Source organism: Schistosoma mansoni, chromosome 2 (genome assembly GCF_000237925.1).
Source record: "Schistosoma mansoni strain Puerto Rico chromosome 2, complete genome".
In the NCBI taxonomy this organism is placed as follows: domain Eukaryota; kingdom Metazoa; phylum Platyhelminthes; class Trematoda; order Strigeidida; family Schistosomatidae; genus Schistosoma; species Schistosoma mansoni.
Window position 1 is genome coordinate 20,933,357 of NC_031496.1, and position 18,443 is coordinate 20,951,799.

General features: G+C 36.6%; 1 protein-coding gene across 1 annotated transcript; it reads left to right on the top strand.

Annotated features, from left to right (window-relative positions):
* Nucleotides 1–2,890: 2,890 nt before the first annotated feature.
* Smp_068780 (FTZ-F1 nuclear receptor-like protein) lies at nt 2,891–17,938 on the top strand (the record flags this gene model as incomplete). Its single annotated transcript, XM_018796051.1, has 8 exons — nt 2,891–3,181; nt 4,231–4,380; nt 10,156–10,390; nt 11,624–12,036; nt 12,733–13,000; nt 15,638–16,146; nt 16,704–17,006; nt 17,753–17,938. 8 exons carry the CDS (start codon nt 2,891–2,893, stop codon nt 17,936–17,938), a joined length of 2,355 nt encoding a protein of 784 aa, XP_018650302.1.
* Between the last annotated feature and the right edge of the window lie 505 nt (nt 17,939–18,443).

Here is an 18,443-nt window from a genome sequence, read left to right on the forward strand (position 1 = left end):
TGGATAATAAGCCTTCGAATGATCTCAAAAGTTTACATAAATGCTTCGTTTACAATGCAGCCGAAAAAGCACATTGATATGCCAAAGATATTAATAGTTTGACAAAGCTCTTGTGTTTGACACTTTCACAACAGGAAAATACCGACCCAATCAAATAAAAAGTCAGTAATGAATGAGTTTGAAGTCATGTTTGGAAGGTTGTCAATATACAGAGGAGGGTTTGGTTTAGGCTGGCTAATAGTTGCAAGGGATAAGTAGTACGACGTAACCCCCCGTGATCAGATGAGGACGAGTGATCATGCCTGTAAACTGGTGTGAATTCTGTAAACATTATTTTCAGAATATATTATTATTATATCTCAGTTTAGATGCTGTACTATTGCCATTGTTACCACGGTCGCCATCCATGAAAGGTTTTAAACTGTGAAAGGCTAACCAGTTGTTTTTCCAGCACAAACATATCATGACCAGGGTCTTTGTATCAAAATTACCGAAAGTTTCAAACTTTTGTGGGTCTATATAGTGCAACCTAAACTTAGATGGTGTGAAAAGACCTTTATATATGGACAAAATGTTTCATTTTTCATCTAGTAGTCGCCGAAGAGCTACAGTTCATCAGTGTAAAATATCCACAGTACTTTTCTTCAGCGTCCTGTAATATGAATTCGATCAATTACAACGTTACTAAGAATGCTCAAAGTAATTTTTATAACCAAACCTTGAAGCCCATCAGTGGTATGAATGTGAAATAAGCATCGGCAATATAAGTTCCGGATAATTTTTGATAATCATTTCACCCTGCAAATTCCATCCGACTTATAATCCTCTAATCACGGATCGTAAAATATTTTCGTCCAAGCTGGTGAGTTGCACTCCAGGTTGTATTTATTTGTTTTCAACGCTTTGTGAGCCTATTTCGTTTGACCTTTTGTTTGACCTCACTGAAGCTTACTGATAGTCATCAGACGGATTTCAAAAACTCATTAAAATCTCAAAAATTGTTTGCAAAATAATGAAAAATGTACAGCAACAACTATTCATTATCCACAACCTCCTACAGAATGTCGACATGGAATATGTAGACGACCCAGTCACGTGTCTTACAGGTTTTCAGGTATTCTCTGGCTGCCAGCATCATAAGTTTCAATATCGCCTTTCCATTCACAGTGGGTCAGTTCAAGGACACGAAGCACGTTGCCCTTAAAATCTCCCAGACAAACGCTGGACGTTGGGTATCTGTCACTCACAATGCTGTGATCTGCTATTTTCTTTCCATTGACTGATGTTCTTCAAGTCCAGACATGAGAAAACGACCATACACAGAAACAACAGACGGAAAAATTCCCGCTGCAGAACATTGTCCACCAGAATGAACTATGACCACGAATCATCATGTTCAGGCAGGCGATTTCATGGTTCTTGAAGCAGGTTACTTGAAAATCTTAGGCACAGAGATTTCAGTTCACCACACGATAGGAAGAGCAAGAGTAGAATAAACGAGGGAATGTTTTATCTTGTTTCAAATTATTCGATAAGCAACTTCTATAGGCGTCTCCCGTATATTTTTCACTTTACGAGACAGTATTTTCAGAAGGCCACTGATAATAACTCAATTTTTGACTAATTTTAAGTTGAATAGGCAGCTTGAATATAGTTGAAGTTTCGCAACATTAGAGTTCTGTTTTTAATATGGTTGTGAATCCTAGTGCAAGTAAATAAAATTCTCCGATATGGAATTTTCGTATGAGATGTTTCTGAGCAATGGCAACATCAAATGAGACAACTTAAGTTACTTGAGAGCAATATTCCTAGTGACTAACACGTTTTTGGAGTGTGGTATCTTTTCAACTCAACACAGTTAGCCTCAATAAAGTAAAGCCAATGAACAATATGGGGTCAGTTTTCAGGGGCGGTCTCATCGGATGATTTACAGCAACTGAAACTAAGGAGATAGGAACTTAAAAGTTACAGAAACTTTATGTTTCATTCAAGTGATGCAAACGGAAGTAATATGTCTGACACATACAACGAGTGAGTAAAATATTCACTACAACCTATTCGGATGTTGTAGAAATCAAAAATTGTTATTAAACAAATTATAAAAGGTCCATAGCTCATCAATAACGGCCATCGTCCTCGTAACGTGTTGAATACTTCTTTAGATCCTTCATATCACGTATTCAAATTTTACCACTAGGGTTCGAAAACATGGAACTAAAATTTTGTAGTTCAGACTAATTTCCTAAAGTCATCCAGTTCACAGGGAATCAGCTGCCCACATAAATGTGTCTTTTCAATGGCGGCCTCTCAGACTAAACTTGTGTTTTCAACAATTGGTCAGAAAGCTAAACATTTGTACATTGAAATTTATCTCAACAGTACCAAGCTTAAGTGACGAATATTCATAATGCTCGCTGTGAAAAGCATTGCTTGTTTAATAAAATTTTATGGTAAGGCTCAATAAGGCTCGTTAGTAGCGAAGATCATGTTCTTTATTGCTTCACACGTGCTTTTAATACACCAAATATATTTCCTCGGCAGCAAAGTAAAAATTTGAATTTCGTCGTATTTGGTCGGCCATTTTTGTTTTTTCACACTTATGGTGAGTTGGCGTTGCATATGTGTCTCTTATAGACGTGTTTCCTTTATTTATAACGTATTATTATCGGTTTTTCGCCGCACTTACTGCCTATTCCCTTGAAGGCTATGCCCTTCAGAAGACCTTCGAAGGTCACTTTGGAAGGTCGCTTGGGTTGACGTCCTTGCGGCTGATAGCTATGTCAAAATTTCTGTCTTGCGATTATATATGTCAACTAGATTTTGTCAACTCATTTCTCCTCCATGCAATGAAAAACATTGTGTAACTTTTTGTTTCTAGTTAAATGAAGGAATGGCAGCGTCTGAAGTCACGAGTCCAACGAACATCCAAGATGATTTAAAAAATGAAAGTTTAGAAGCTACTGTATCTCTGGATAAACTCATAATGGGAGGCGCACCAAAGTCATCGGGATCACTGTCTACTAGTGATGATCATGTGCCTTCCACAACTTACGTTACAATCCATCTCCCGGACGGGACCCAGGGATCAACTCTGAGTCAACAAAAATTGCAGGAACTGATCATGCACCTGTCCCAGTCTGGTCAGATTCAGCTACGAGAAGATAGCAAGATTGTAATAGATGTAAGTTAGCTCATCAGTAATTTCTGTATCAGTCTCCGGTTATTCACTTAAACTAGTGGTGGTTTCATCATAACACTTGTATGTGGTAATATGTAATCATACCGCTTTCATTATGCAGCTGAATATACCTGCTAGTTCTAACCAGGTAGTCTTTCTACCTACTTATGATCATTCATAGTATGATTTGCGTTTCTAAACCATAGCCTGCTGTTAGTTTTCACGAACTGTAGCTGTATTACTCACTGACATTCTTGGCACCCGTTAGTTGGCAATTTGTGCTAGGTCTTACAATGTTTTTCAGAGCTTTCTCAAATACATTACGACGATTAGTTCACTTTTTCTCGGTCAAAAGTATATTTAACAGATACTATTGCTAGATACTAGAACAGGCTCAAATCTAGGTTATTCATGGTTTACTACAGAAGCTAGGTTTGTTAGTTTATGATTGGTCTTGGTTTGGAGCAGTAAACTATTGCTAAGATGGGCTATCAAGTGACAGTAGGTCACAGTGAAGACAGCTTACTCATTTGGCTAACTGGTCACGAAATATTCTTCAATCAGGCTCTGAAACGAATAAATCATTACTACGGTTTTTAATATGATGATATTTAGGACACCTCAGTGACTGAACTAGCAACATTTTGTTTAGTTTGTAACAGTAGGTGGAATGACATGAACGTCTATGTACTGATCCTAACTGTCACGATCAGAACATTATAATTCGGATATCAGAATTTCAGAAGTGATCGAGCTTCCTTTGTATTAAGTGTCGCTTAACTTCAATTAAAAGTCACTTATTAGTAATGTTGGCAGTCCATTCGATGCTTTTTAAAGCACGATATTTTTAAATGGATCTTGAAATGAAGTAACTGAATTATTTGTGTTTATAAAATAGTTGAAGCATTGAATATGTGGGGATCTGTACCTAATTATAAAAACTGACTTTTCGATGAATGGCTGTAAAGTGTCGATTTTACTGTTTAATTTTTCTTAGTCCTATTGTACTGAACTTAAAGATGTTTTCTAATGACTTTCCCCGGAAAATCCAGCTTAAATTCACTGGTAAGTCGGGCGACCAAGGGGCTCAAACAAAATTGGAAAATTCTCCGCTCCAACACTCTGCTGTATCTAGTTGTACGGCATCACAAATACAAACCATAGCTTCCAGCAACCCTCATCGTGTTTTACAGGTTGGCAGCGTAAGTTTGATAACAAACGTTTAAGTATCAGCTATAATTTTGCCAAAGTTTAGTACTTGTTTGTTTAATCTATGGTTAAATAATCACAATGCTTCTGTAATATTTCATAATTATCTGTGCTTATTAGTAGTAAACGCCACTTTTGTGGTAAAATTATCTGGACAATTTCAATGGTGTTTGATTTGCTCATCCTAAACGTTTTTAAATATGTTCTAGTAGGGTAGATTTCTCTATTTTGTGTTCATAATGGTGTCTAATTATCAATTCGAAGTATATGTTATATTTTCACTATGTAACTGGGTACGCGGTTCGTAGTTAGCTGATAAGATCTTTCTCTTTAATGATAGGATTTGCTTACTTTCCATATCATCTACATAAAACTATAGATCCCGTTGTGCAATAAAGTTAGTTGCAATAGCCGAACGACAGTTTAGACTTTAATTTTGAGCCTCCTTTGACCGCTTAGTTTTCATGTTACATAGGTTTCCCCAGGCACCATTATAATATTTACAGTAACTCTTGGCCCACTTATTTTCGAGATCAGAATTCTTTCTGGCTAGGTAGTGGTTACGCTAAAGTTTTCGAATTGAGATCTTAAAAACTGTACGGCTTTTCAGATTGGAAAATAGTTATTTCCCCACCAATGTGAAAATCGATACTTTCATTTCCTCTTTTCCTTGTCGATTTCCCCAATGTATTTATATAAAGTGTAGCGTCTTGGAATAATACACCTTAAAGTCAAATTTTACGTTTTTCTCTTTGTTTGATTAATCAAATTTTAGTAGCTATTATCTGTTCCTTCAGGTCAGTCCACTCCTCTAGTTCCTGTATTTTTTAAATCCTAAACTTTACCACTATCTCTTTCCCATCTACTAATTTCTTTCTTACGTACCTTCATGACTGATCTTGTTTGATAAGTGAAAGTATTTTATCTTCGAACAACGTGTAATTATCCGATTCCCTGTGTGGAATGGACTGTTGATTGTCATCAGTTAGTCCCTGTAGCTGCATATCCTTACACGAGCGTTACTTATTAGAATAACCGAGGTACCATGTGACAAAAAAGAATAATGTCACCATATTTGTCTTTATTGTTCATTATCTCAATGAATAAGAAAAATCAGGGATTCTTGTGTGATAAACAAAACGTCTGAGGTAGTAATGGCTTGGTAGAAAGTTGGGGGTGGACAATCCAAGACGTGACGTCAGTCCATGAAACTATTGGTTGTTGGGTTGATCCATGTTAATGGGGCCAGACGTCCTGTTTGGGTTGGGTGCGATTCTTGTAACCAATGACTAAAGAAGGTGTATAACATCTCATAACCGGTCACAATGGTACAGATCCATTCACTTTTTGCTTTTCCCTAGACCTTAAGTTTTAAAATCATCTACTTCTTATTCCACGGGTGATTTCTTTGTTTCGATCAGATTTTCTGTGCCTTATCTTTAACGTTAACCGATAGTACTACTATTTCTGCTACTTTGGTATCAATCTTTTTGACTTCACCTCACTGTGCTGATGTATTTTGGCGAATTGGACCGATTTATATGTCAAATCCTACTTTACTTGTGACTAACTTGTGATGATCGTAGGAAAACCATTTGACTAACATTTTCCTACAGACCCTATACCTTCGTCAGAACTCGGATTTCAACCAAACCGATGACTTCTCTCCGTAATCGGAAGACGACATTTCGCTCGTTTAATCGAAAAGCCCTATGGACGTTTTCGACTTTAAGGCAATGTCCAAAGAAGGTTATTGCACTAGTCAAGGCACTCTATCCAAACTCGTAGTGATGTAAGTAACTATGCATAGGTATCACCAATTCAGCATCATTAGATTCCATCTAGGATATCCACTGTTACTATCCTTGGTCATATTGATCAAAACCTTACCAATAATGGCAGTTATGTTTGCTCCAGACTTTTCAAAGACTGATTTACAGTCAGAAAACCAACTATCCGATCTTAAAAGTTCAGGTGACACAGTCTTGATAAGCGAAAACCTGGAAACAATTTAGAGTCCTCTGAACCCTAGGGAGAAAATCAAAAAGATGTTGGATACGCCCTTCGGACTCGTCTAATGTTAGTCGATCTTCTAAAACTGGTCTGAAATAACGCCTACTAATTGAGTTTGTGAATCACTTTAACTCCCAAGCATTAGATAGAAGAAATTAAGAGTAAACTAGAACGCAAAATGTACTATTATACAATTATAGAGCATTCAATAGTAGATAACTATGAAAACGTAAATAGACGGTAATCCTATGTCAGAATATTGTCGGCGCTGCCGAATAGCTGATATTTTTGGTTAATATTGATATTCTCTGTAAGTCAGTCAGTCGGTCACAGTGTAGAACTTCGTACACACGTACATCATTTCGAGCTGCCATACCACATTAGCACAGAGATGAAGTTGTCGATTCAAATCCCATAATTCTCTGTAAGATCCCAAAATTCAATCAGAACTAAGGACTAGAACACATAACAGATGCTATTCCGTAACCGAATGGTATAACTGGTTCAATTTTTTGGGAGGTCAATGACCTAGATGACTTGATGGTAACATACCAGTCAATCAGTCATGCACAGTGTTAAAATCTGGCACGTTTAGGCATCAGTTTAAATCGCCATGCCATATCTTCACGACAAGATGAAATTATCCACATAAGTCTCGGTAGCAATAATAGACGTATCAATGCGTTATGTCTAAATAAATGTTTATAAAATCGTTAGATAAAAATCGAAAAAGTGGATAGTCCTGACGAGCATCAATTGCCATTATTAATTCTAATGACAGTTTACTGTAGGCTTTAGCTCCAGTAGTTTTCAATTAAATAGCCTGTACAAAGTTAGTGCACTTTGGTACAGGTTTCATCGGTAAATTGTCAAAAGCTAAAGAACTGACTGAGTTGTTTACAAAGGTCTAGGAGCTAGAGAGTGTTCCAACGTCATGGAATAAGTCGATAGTTGTTCTTATCTTTAAAAAGGGTTCACGTTCCTGTAACAAATATCGTGAGATGTCTACTTTCGATTGCGTCCAAACTATTGGCTTCTGTCATACCTCGTAGATTGTTCAAAACCCGAGAAAGATTGACTTGCGAGGAGCAGGCTAGTTTTTGCTTTGATCGAGGATGTGTTGATCATATCTTCACCCTCCGCCAAATGTTAGAACTCCGTCATACTTATCACAGGCCAACAATCGTAGTGTTTCTTGACATCAGGGCTATCTTCGATCCGTTGGACAGGACTGTTCTCTGGAATTGTTTATTGAAGTAGAGTGTGCCTCAGTTTATTAACATCTTAAAAGCCCTATATACAAACACCCCAGGCAGAGTGAGGGCATACAACCACCTTTCTCCCTTGTTTCATTCAAGCAGTGGGGTTAGACAGAGTTGCCCAATCTTACCATTCCTCTTCAACTTTGCAATCGACGACATTCTGGAAACAACTCTGATGGATGTAAGTAATGGCGGTGTAGATCTGTTGCCTCAATAAAAACTTCTAGACCTTGAGTATGCGGATGATATTGTCTTACTGTGCGATAATGTCCAAGCCATGCAATCCGCACTTAATCAGTGTCCGCAGGTACGGCATGTGCTTTGCACCCTCCAAGTGCAAAGTACTCCTACAAGACTGGCAGGATTCTAATCCTGTACTCACCCTGGGTGGTGAGCAGATTGAAGTAGTCGAGAATTTCATGTATCTAGGTAGCTGCATAAGTACTGGTGGTGGTGTGAGTGATGAGATCGATTTACGTATAGTGAAAGCCAGAGCGGCTTATGCCAATCTGGGCTATCTTTGGCGCCTTCGTGATGTTAGTCTGGCTGTAAAAGGTCGGATCTACAACGCGTCGGTGAAAGCAGTTTTGCTCTATGCTCGTGAAACCTGGCCTCTCCGAGTTGAGGATGTTGGACGTCTCTCTGTGTTCGATCATCGTTGTCTCTGAAAGGTTACTGAGATCCAGTGGCAACACCGTGTTAGTAATGCAGAGGTTTGGCATCATGTGTTCGGGCGCAGGACGATAGTCCAGTAAGTGTCACGATCTTGAAACATCGATTTCGGTGGCTTTGACATGTTCTACGAGTGCCGTCCCAGAGACTTCCACGTCGTGCATTATTTGCCGACTCTGGGACTAGTTGGAAAAAGCGGTCAGTGGTGTGGTGGTCAGTGTATAACATGGTGTCGTGGTATGAAAGAAAGCTGTACAGGACTGGCTTCTGTTGGGCTTTCACTACCCCTTGGCTGGGTCCGAGAGATGGTGCAACACAGTGGCTAGAGACGTTATCAGATATGGCTCAGAATAGAAGGCATTGGCGATCCTGCTGCAACCTTCTTTTACTTTCTACATAAAGAGTGGTTCTAGCTTTCTTAACTGAAAGAATCCTTCTGGCTGTACCTTTCCGTTTCCCCCGTTATTATTCCTATTATTACACTAACGTACACTAATCTGTGGTTGTTATTGTTTTTTTTCTTATACGCACCTTACCTTCTTTTTCTCTTCCCATTCCCATTGTTTCGTGTGGCGCATATATATCTGGTGCCCCCTGTATCAATATTTATGTTCACATAAATAAATAATATCAATAGCTATCGATAAACTATCGAGTGCTGTCGGAAGGTCACAACAGTCGGACGTCGGTAGGCACCACTATGTTCCAGAACATGACAAAAGGCGAATATTTGATCTATGCACTCACGTCCAAATATAATACCCGCCTAATTTTTCCTGGCTTGCACTTCATGATAATGTCTGTGACTGCAGCAATGGGTAAGGGAGATTCGAGTACTTCTAAGAACATCCGTTTCATCAGACATTGCTTACCGTTGAATCCTAATCAGGGTTTTCTATCGATTTCGTGGTTATCTACCAAAAACGAAATACTCCGCGCTAGTTACCCTATCAATTACATCACATTTGGATCTGTAAAATTCGGTGAGACAGTAAGACAACCTGATATTAGTTAATACCCAAGAGCCGTTTAATTTAAACTATTTGTTGATTTATCATACAGCAATTAGATTGGGTTTTCACGAAATTACACAATCGTGTAGTAATTTCTTTGTTACTGACAAATGAGCACGCTTAATTTTCAGAAAACAAACTGAGAAACCTGTCTCATCTAGTTTTGATTTGTATATTCTCATTTGAACTAATTTTTCATCATTTATCTATTACATGAGCTAAACTATCGCAAGACTTCGAAATTATCTCCATAAGTTATAAGCGTACATCATTTCACAACGGGTTTTTGCTGAATATTTAAATTTTATATGTAGGAACTCAATTCTAAACCAAAAGCTAGCTATACATGAATTATATGCTTCTCGTTTAGACTATCATTATTAAGTGAATTTTAAAATCTTGACTGCTTTAAACGGCTGTAATAATGTATACTTTCTAGTAATGCCAACTCGTTCAATGTCCGTATATTATTTCTGACTCATTGCTAAATTAGCGTCTGTGAGTATAATCAGAAAGTACATTTCATTTCCCAATATCATCTGAACGATTGGTATGCTAGACAACAAAACTCCAATGTTATTATTCCTATCAATTGTTATACCAACTTAGAATACCTTTGGTAGCATAGTTCGAAATTAAATACTCTGTTTAAGGCGGTACTCTGGGACTAAAATTTAGTTAAATAAAGTCTTCAGAACACTCCATAAATAATATCAAGTAGTTGTCATCAATTCACATATCTTTTCGCCCAATAACCGAAGTATAATATTACTACATATGTCGCTTTGTATTTTACCTTCTTTTACAGCCGGGTTCCGATGGAGTTCAAATTGTACGCACTATACCTTCTTTTGTCAGTTCTACTACTCAAATAATTTCATTTCCAACCGTTGCAACACAACAACCAGTCGCAGCCCAATCAAGCAATCCTAGACAACAAATTCAGCAACAACCTACTTACATTCTAGTCCCAGCAGCTCAGCTAGCAAGTGGTGGAGAGAATCAAGTGTTTGCAAGCACACCCATACGTGCTGTTACAGCAGGTGGGCGAAAATTAATTTTAAATTGATTTGCATTCGCATATATTATGTTTGCATGAGATGCCTGATTTTTAATTCTGAGTATAATTAGTATTCCGACATTACTTTCAATAGATATAACAATCACCCATTTTCACCAAATCTGTAACTATTCTTTTGCTACCGAATACTTGAATTAAATATCTCTCACTATTAGTATTCCTTCTGAATGGAGCAACGTTTAGTTTCTATAACTACATTCGAAGGGTTTTTGTACCATTGACTAGTATGCAATCATTTCATTTTGTCAACTGAGATATATTTTGTTTTGTTTGTTATCCTGAATTAACAAATTTTATCATTGTGATAATTTTTTAAATTTTTTCATTGTATTAGTTAGTAGTTTACCAGTAGAATTCAAGATGATCATTTCCTTCTATCTGAAAAATCAGTTCTATATGCCTCGAAGTGTTAGTTCCCTTACTGAGAATTGAACTTAGAATTTTCGCTACCAGAGGTTAATATAGTGATTGGATCAAATTATGTTTGAGTTTTGTCTTAATTGAAGTCTGTAGAGTTCCATGTCTAGGTTTGCCCCGAAGTATGCGAATGAGTTCCTAATTTGACCAGATGGTTCATCATCAAGTATCGTCAATCTAAGTAACCTTCATGATGTCTCAGATATTTACATCTTTTATTAGTTATGCACACATAAATCTCACCAATATAATTTCATGTAGTTCGTTCCCTTTATGAGTTTGAATAAAGTCAAAACAACATTGCAGGCAGAATAACATAGATTCATTTTATTTTGTGGTTCTTCTTCAGTTACTTGCATATGTATTCGTATTAAAATACAACACTGAGATACAATATGAAGTTATGAACATTAGTGACGGAGAGAATTGAAATAACGATATATATATATATATATATATATATATATATGAATAAACATAGGTGAGGTCACTTTAAGACGAAATTCAGGAACATAAAAGTGAGGTAGTAATTGCATCCAATCCGAAGACTGGTAAAATGAATTGTGTAACAATTGTAGAAGATTTGGAGAACTTATGGAAGTTTAAAATCGTCTGAAGATAGGTATAGAAAAAATAAAGCCATGAAGTGTTGATGATATGGAACTCGAAATCAATAAGTTGAGTTGCATAATAAATTGCTTCACTGTGAATCACCCAATAAGTCATAAACTGTAAATAACAGGAATTAAATTAGTGACTATACATTTCCTGTTTCTAGGACACACAATGCTTCGTACTTCTGGAATAGGTATTAACAATAATCAAACTGTTAACACAAGCAGTGTTAATTTAAGTTCAGCTGATCGAAGTATTATTCTAGTACAACAACCAGTTGCTGGAACTAGTATTCACGTTGGTTCTACAGGTACAATCGTTCCTGGTTCAAGTAGTGGCAGTGGTACCACTTTAGTTCCTTTACGACAATTAGGCGTATCTACTTGTGGCGGCAATGGATTGGTGTCTAGTGCAGGTTCTACTCGTCTTATCGGATCAAATATTGGTATTGAGTTGTTTTCAAATACAGGCGCAGTTGGATCACGATCGTCTCAAGGTCAAGGGGGTTCAATGGGATTGGTGACAATTTCAGCGAATGCAGGTGTATCTGGGTCTTCATCCTCCGGAACTCCTCAGGTATCGTTGTTTTTGTTAACTAAAGTAGCTAACGATTGGTTATTATTCTTATGAATTTGTGATTTTGTCTTTCATGCATTTTATTTCACAAGTCTGTTTACTGTAATTAATATTGTTTTTATACCATTAGTTTTTGGCTCGTTAGATTTAGAGATTGATGCTTAGCACATAAGCAGTTTACATTATTGTCTCTCTTATTTGATTAGTGTTAATCCCATTTACAGAGAGCAGGTCGCTATATCAAAAAAGAATCTCTATTGCATTTTTCATAAAAAGTCAGACGCGCATTCGATCTTGGTGACGTTAATATATTGGTTGTGTTCTCACTTAAACCATATCCTTTTATAGTTTTCTTCATCCTGTTTCTTCACAATATCGTCATTTAACTTTGTGTAGCGTACTTGTTGGAGCTGTATTGTATCAAATCTTTTGTGTGTTATAGAATAAATTAAAATAAATATTAACCATAAAACTGATATCGCCTCAAATTCTTATCTGTATTGAACAATTCGGTCGTTTTACATCCATAACTGATTATCGCTAGTTCGAACATGAGCGTTGTATAAGTTTCACATTTGTCTCTATAATATTCAGCTTTATTTTGCACAGTGCGGTCAGCTCTTGTTTTCACAAAATACCTGTTTTATTAGACCTAAACCTCTCCTTTCGAAATTCTTTTCTGGTTAATATTTTTAGCGTGAGTCAACTTGGCAGCAATATGTCAAACAGTTCACGAAACTGGGTCCCTGTCCAATCTGTGGGGATAAAATCTCTGGTTATCATTATGGGATATTTTGTTGTGAATCCTGCAAAGGCTTTTTCAAACGGACTGTTCAGAATGCTAAAAGATATGCCTGTCATCGTCCTAATGCTTCTTCTCGATGTGAAATAAATGTAGCTTCACGCAAGAAATGTCCCGCTTGTCGCTTTCTAAAATGCGTAGATAAAGGGATGCGTATTGAAGGTAGGTAAACTTGGACTGAAAACTATGTAGGTCTAAAGTAGATTAAGATTGCTTAACTACCATACAATATATCTTTGCCAGAGCATTTTACTACTAATCGTTTTTGGTTTTTACCTTAATATCTATTTATTGCACGTACATTAACTGATCTAATTTCATAGGCTCTTTATAAATTATACTTTCTTCATCTAACGTTTCAGCGATGGGTCTTTCTGATGACTCATCCATCGACATAGTTGTATTTGATGAGGACGCTGGCAAAATGCAGTATTTATTAAATACCTTGGATGCGTTCTCTCCTAAATGTAAAATGTTGCTCGAGGACTGTTCAGCGTCAGCATGTAAATTAATAGTAAGAGATGAGTTATTTGAACTCATTAGTCTGGTAAGATTGTGAATCTTGATCAACTGAGTTGATTAAGAAATGCATTACTTACTCCTAAGAATCTACCATGACTCTTGGTGTTGGCTGGCGTAGTAGGCGTAAGTCGATAGAAAGCTAAGGGCAGTCAAAGCAAAATGTTGATTCAATCCATGAAATCATCGACTTGTGATCTAAGTCATTTTAGTGGATGCATCTACCTAGTTAGAGTCTCGACCAATGGTTGGAGACGTTGTGTGACATGGCTTAGAATTGGTCGTAGTGACGTAAATCCATTCATTATATTCATTTCCGATATTCTTTCTTGTAAAATTTTTCATTCTCAAGCTATAATGTGATTATTTGACCTTCCTTATCATCATTGTGTGGCTTATATATCTGGTGCCCCCCTTGTACCAATATTTATGTGTTTAAATAAATAAACATCATCATTAGTATCACAATTATTTCGACTGCTCTATTATTCATCTTGCTCACGTCGTCTTGTCTAACTGTTGTATGCAGCTTGGTAAAACGCACATTTTTGCCCGGTCCTATGATGATTAGAGCTGACAACTCGATATATTACCAGTCAATATGTTCTGTAAGGTTAATCTTTTCTCTCGGAAGTCTTTGGTTCGATACTCGCAATGTAATGCAAAAAGGGCTTTTAATAAACAAATATATCTTTCCTATTTCTAAAGACGTTGATAGTCGGAAACGTTGAACGATCTTTAGGTATCTATTCCAAACTTCATGTAGTCACTGAATAGTTATGGCAATTATAATTCTATAAACCATGTTAGTGAAGCTGACCCCTCTATGGTGATGACAGTGAAATTTCCGTCCTTATGGATTGAAGCATTTAGTAACCTAAGTTTAAATAAGTTTAACTCCCAAACTATAACTAAGAATTCAGTTTAGTTGATAACCATAGACTACCACCCTCAAACACTTCAACAGTTAACTTATTGGAGCTGACTACTCTATGAACCTGGATTTAATAGTATTGTTTTCGACATCGTAATAATATAAAGACCTAACATCCCTTTCTTAGTGATTTTGAATAGATAGCAACTGCAGGGTCGTTGGAACTCAATCTAGCTGCTCTTCAAAACCCTCAACCCATGGTCCCAGTAGCCTAGTCTGAATGTTACGTAAAAAGCTGACCTTTCAAAACGTAGTCTACGCATTTATTAATTCAAATAAAGGTATCAAGATTTTGTATATTTCTTGCTTCCTACTAAATTTTGCTAACCAACTTATTGTAACAAACTAATTATCATACCAAACTACTTCAGTATAAAGACTTTGTTTCTACTTTCAAGTTCTTAGCTAGTTCTTCCCTGAATGTACTCTTGACATTGTAATCTTTTAAATAAACTCAAGTCTTCCTGTAAGGCAAATACATTCGTGCTCAAAAGAAAACATTATCGAAGTATGTTCTGATGTGGGCGACAGTTTTTTATTGATTCTCTACAACGATAGCTGTATGACTTACGTCCATTTTTTAATTAATGCTGAAAGTCACTAAATCAGTGTTTGTCTCTGTCTAATTCTGGTACTCCCTATAAATAAATGGTTGATAATTAATAAGGTGAACTAAAGTGATGTTAGCACTGTGTGAGTAATTAGTACTTCCTGGCTAACAATATCACAGAATGATCTTTTCTTTTGGTAAGCCTGGACAAGAAACTGGATTAGTGTTCATGGTCCCATCATCTTAGGGGCGTGACAGGGCAGTTCAATATATAGCTGTTTGAATTCTTTCGAATACAATCTTCAGAATATTTACTGTCCATTAGTGTTCACCTTATACATTTTAACCTTTACTCTGGGCTTCGGAAATTAATAGATTAATATCCTACTTTTTTTGATTCAACCTTTTCTGAGACAATGGAACTACTAGACATACTTGTTGGGTGTGACAGACGCCTTACTACTATCAAATCCCCTGCACAGTCATCATTGAGTTACCATCATGAGACCTAAAATTTACTGGTTTTGTTCATATCACTTACCAACTAACTTAGTATAGTTCAACTGAACCATCAAAACCACTGCGTCAAGGTAACAGCTACAATTGAATGTCGACTCAAACTATTCCTAATACCAAATGTTCTAAGTTATTTATCCAAAATGTTCAGGAGTTTCTAATCTAATTTTCCCACATGTAGAATAGTAAAGTATTTGCTTACTTTCGATGTATCTGAAAATACTAACATTCAGTATGCTAGATAACTTTTTGATCTGTAAATCATGGATTCCTCGCATAGCTATTCGTTCGGATCGTACACGTGGTGGACGTAGCATGTATCCTGGTTCACGTTATTTGCGTCAGATTGCAGCACGAGTTAGTGGGAATCGCTCTACTTCTGGTCTGGCCATCTCTAGTTCATGTATGGAATTTTCAACTTCAGATCTGGATGGGAATATGCTAGGTGGATTGACGGACCAAAGTATTATGTCAGATGATGCTGATCAACTTTCTTGCTCTGTTGTCGGACTTGCTGCGCATACTTTAGGCCCCGATGGTTTGCCAGCTTCAGAAGACGCGGGTGGTGGTGTTTATCTGGATCCTGGTGTTCTCGGTACTCATGATAATGATGAAGAAGAAATAGATTCTGGTAGTCTGCGTGTTGAACCAAATATTTTAGAATGTGGAAGCGGAATTGTTGGTGGTACTAATCTCTCAACAAATGTCGTTTCGCCGTATTCAGGTAGACAGGTAATTATCGGTGGTTCAAACGAGTCAATTCCACGTACCAGGGAACAACTCCCAAAGGTAATTTTATGTTTTTTCTTTATTTTTTATATGCTACTTATTCTATTACTTGAAGGCAATCACATTATTTTGTTGTATCTGAGTTGGACTAATCGTCATTTGTTGCATCGTGTCTCTAGTCCTATCACAATCTCATACCATTAGTTTTCTCATCGATATCTTTTGTGTGAATCCTCGCATCGTTACTGTTAGCCATATAGGTAAATGATTGAGGGCAATCGACTTTTGGGCCTTGGAACTGGCCTCCCTCAAGATCCTAGGTATTCCTTGCTGACGAGTATTAGCTAGCACGAAACTTACGTCCAGGGTTCTCTGTTGGCTCCCTCTAATCACCTAACAAAGCCATCATTAGTATCATTTCTTTTCACCAAAAAATCCTGTCTTCAAAGTGTAAAATATATCATATCGTACAATAATAAAGATGCTAATAAAAATAATCTGTTAGGTGAATAACAGATGGTCATTAAGATGTTGTTTATTTCTGTTACTACGGGTTGCCTCAAAAGACCATAATTCCCATTAGAAGTGATTCATTTTGTATTTCCCATGTACCCTAGATTATTCGGGATATCCTCCTTGTAGAGGAGACCATAGAAGCGGAACCCGAAGATGCATTAGAAATCGATTCTGCGGTTGCGTCAGAAACTGCAGCACCTGAGGGGGTTTCAGATGACGAGGCAGCTGTGTACCGCGCACTGTTGAATTTGGCAGACCAACGTTTATATCGAACAGTGCGTTGGTCTCGAGCACTTCCAGACTTCTCTTTACTCGACACGGACGATCAAATCCTTTTAATACAAAATTGTTGGGCAGACCTACTGTGTCTTGATTGTTGCTGGCGCTCTTTGCCTACTCCTTCGGTAAGTGTTCAAATTTCTCTGTGTATGTATGTCATTGTATGTCTTGTAATACTACTGTAAATCCCATTCGATTGACTGGTTATTTAGTGTTATTTAGCATTACACCTCAGTAACTCAGTCATAGTAAAATATGTAAGGTAACATAAACAAAGTTATTATCTAATGAGTTCTCAGGTTAAATAGTTTAATTCATTTGATAGTATACTAAAATTGATATCTATTTTCTTGGAGTGGTTTTACCAGATGTTTGTTTGGTGTAATACATCTTGGATTAAAACAGGATTCAGTATGTTACATTTTATCTATCAGGGGATGTTCACCAAAACAACTTACTTGACTAGAGAGCTTAAACATCTTTTTTAGGATCTAAAATATCGGACAAATTTGTGTATTTTTAAAAAATGTTTTCTTTCTTCTGTTGGTTTTCCGTTAAACAACTGAGCTGTTTTGAAACGACTTGACTTTCCGGATCGATAAATTATTAGACAATTTAGCAGAATTATTCTTATGTCCACGGTTAGCAATCGGTTTTGAGTACTTGAGTTTATATTATGATTTCAAAAGAAAAATAACACTTAACACACAATTTCGTCGTTCCTTTCAATGCATTAATCACTTCAACAGTTTGAACATATTTTATTTATCTAATCCGGTAGACCTTACTGGTGTTGTATCAACCGTGATTTTACTAATTATTATTATTATTATTATTATTATTATTCTGTAAATAAATGTATTGTTCTTAGGAAATTCGTCTCACCTCAAGTAAATGTATCAATCTTGAAGCTGCACGTGAAATGGGTGCTGAAGAAATAGTTGAGAGAATTTTACAACTCACTCAATCTTTAACAAGATTACAACTGGATTCCGATCTATATGCATGTTTAAAGGTCATTGTCCTAATGCAAGCAGGTGAGTTCTCAATGACATAGTAGGCTCATTAAATGAAGTCATTCAACAATTTACATTTGTATTCACTTCGAAAGGTTTTTAATTTGATCAAATTTCTGTCGATCATTCTTTATTTTATGTAGAGTTTTAACTCCAAAAGAAACAGTTTTGTTAATCAGTTGTTTTAGTTATCTCAACAATGTTAGATTAGAAGGCCATCCAAGACTAATCTTATATCTTGAGATCGTGGAAGAAATTATCTAGTGTATATGATGTAATAATATATGCAATGGCTGGCATTTTAACTACTGTTTTTTATGTTGCGTTCTCTAAACTGAATAGGAGAGATCAATTAGTCATGTATTTCGAGATGAACGGTACAAAATATTGAACAGGAATGCAAAGACAAAGATTAGGAAAAAAACCTCTGAAGGCAATCATTCAGAAATAAGACCATATATATATGTATATATATATATATATCCTAATTAACTATTCAAGGCTATCTGGAGTGCTGCTAGAAGGTACGAGAGCGATTTTCACTTT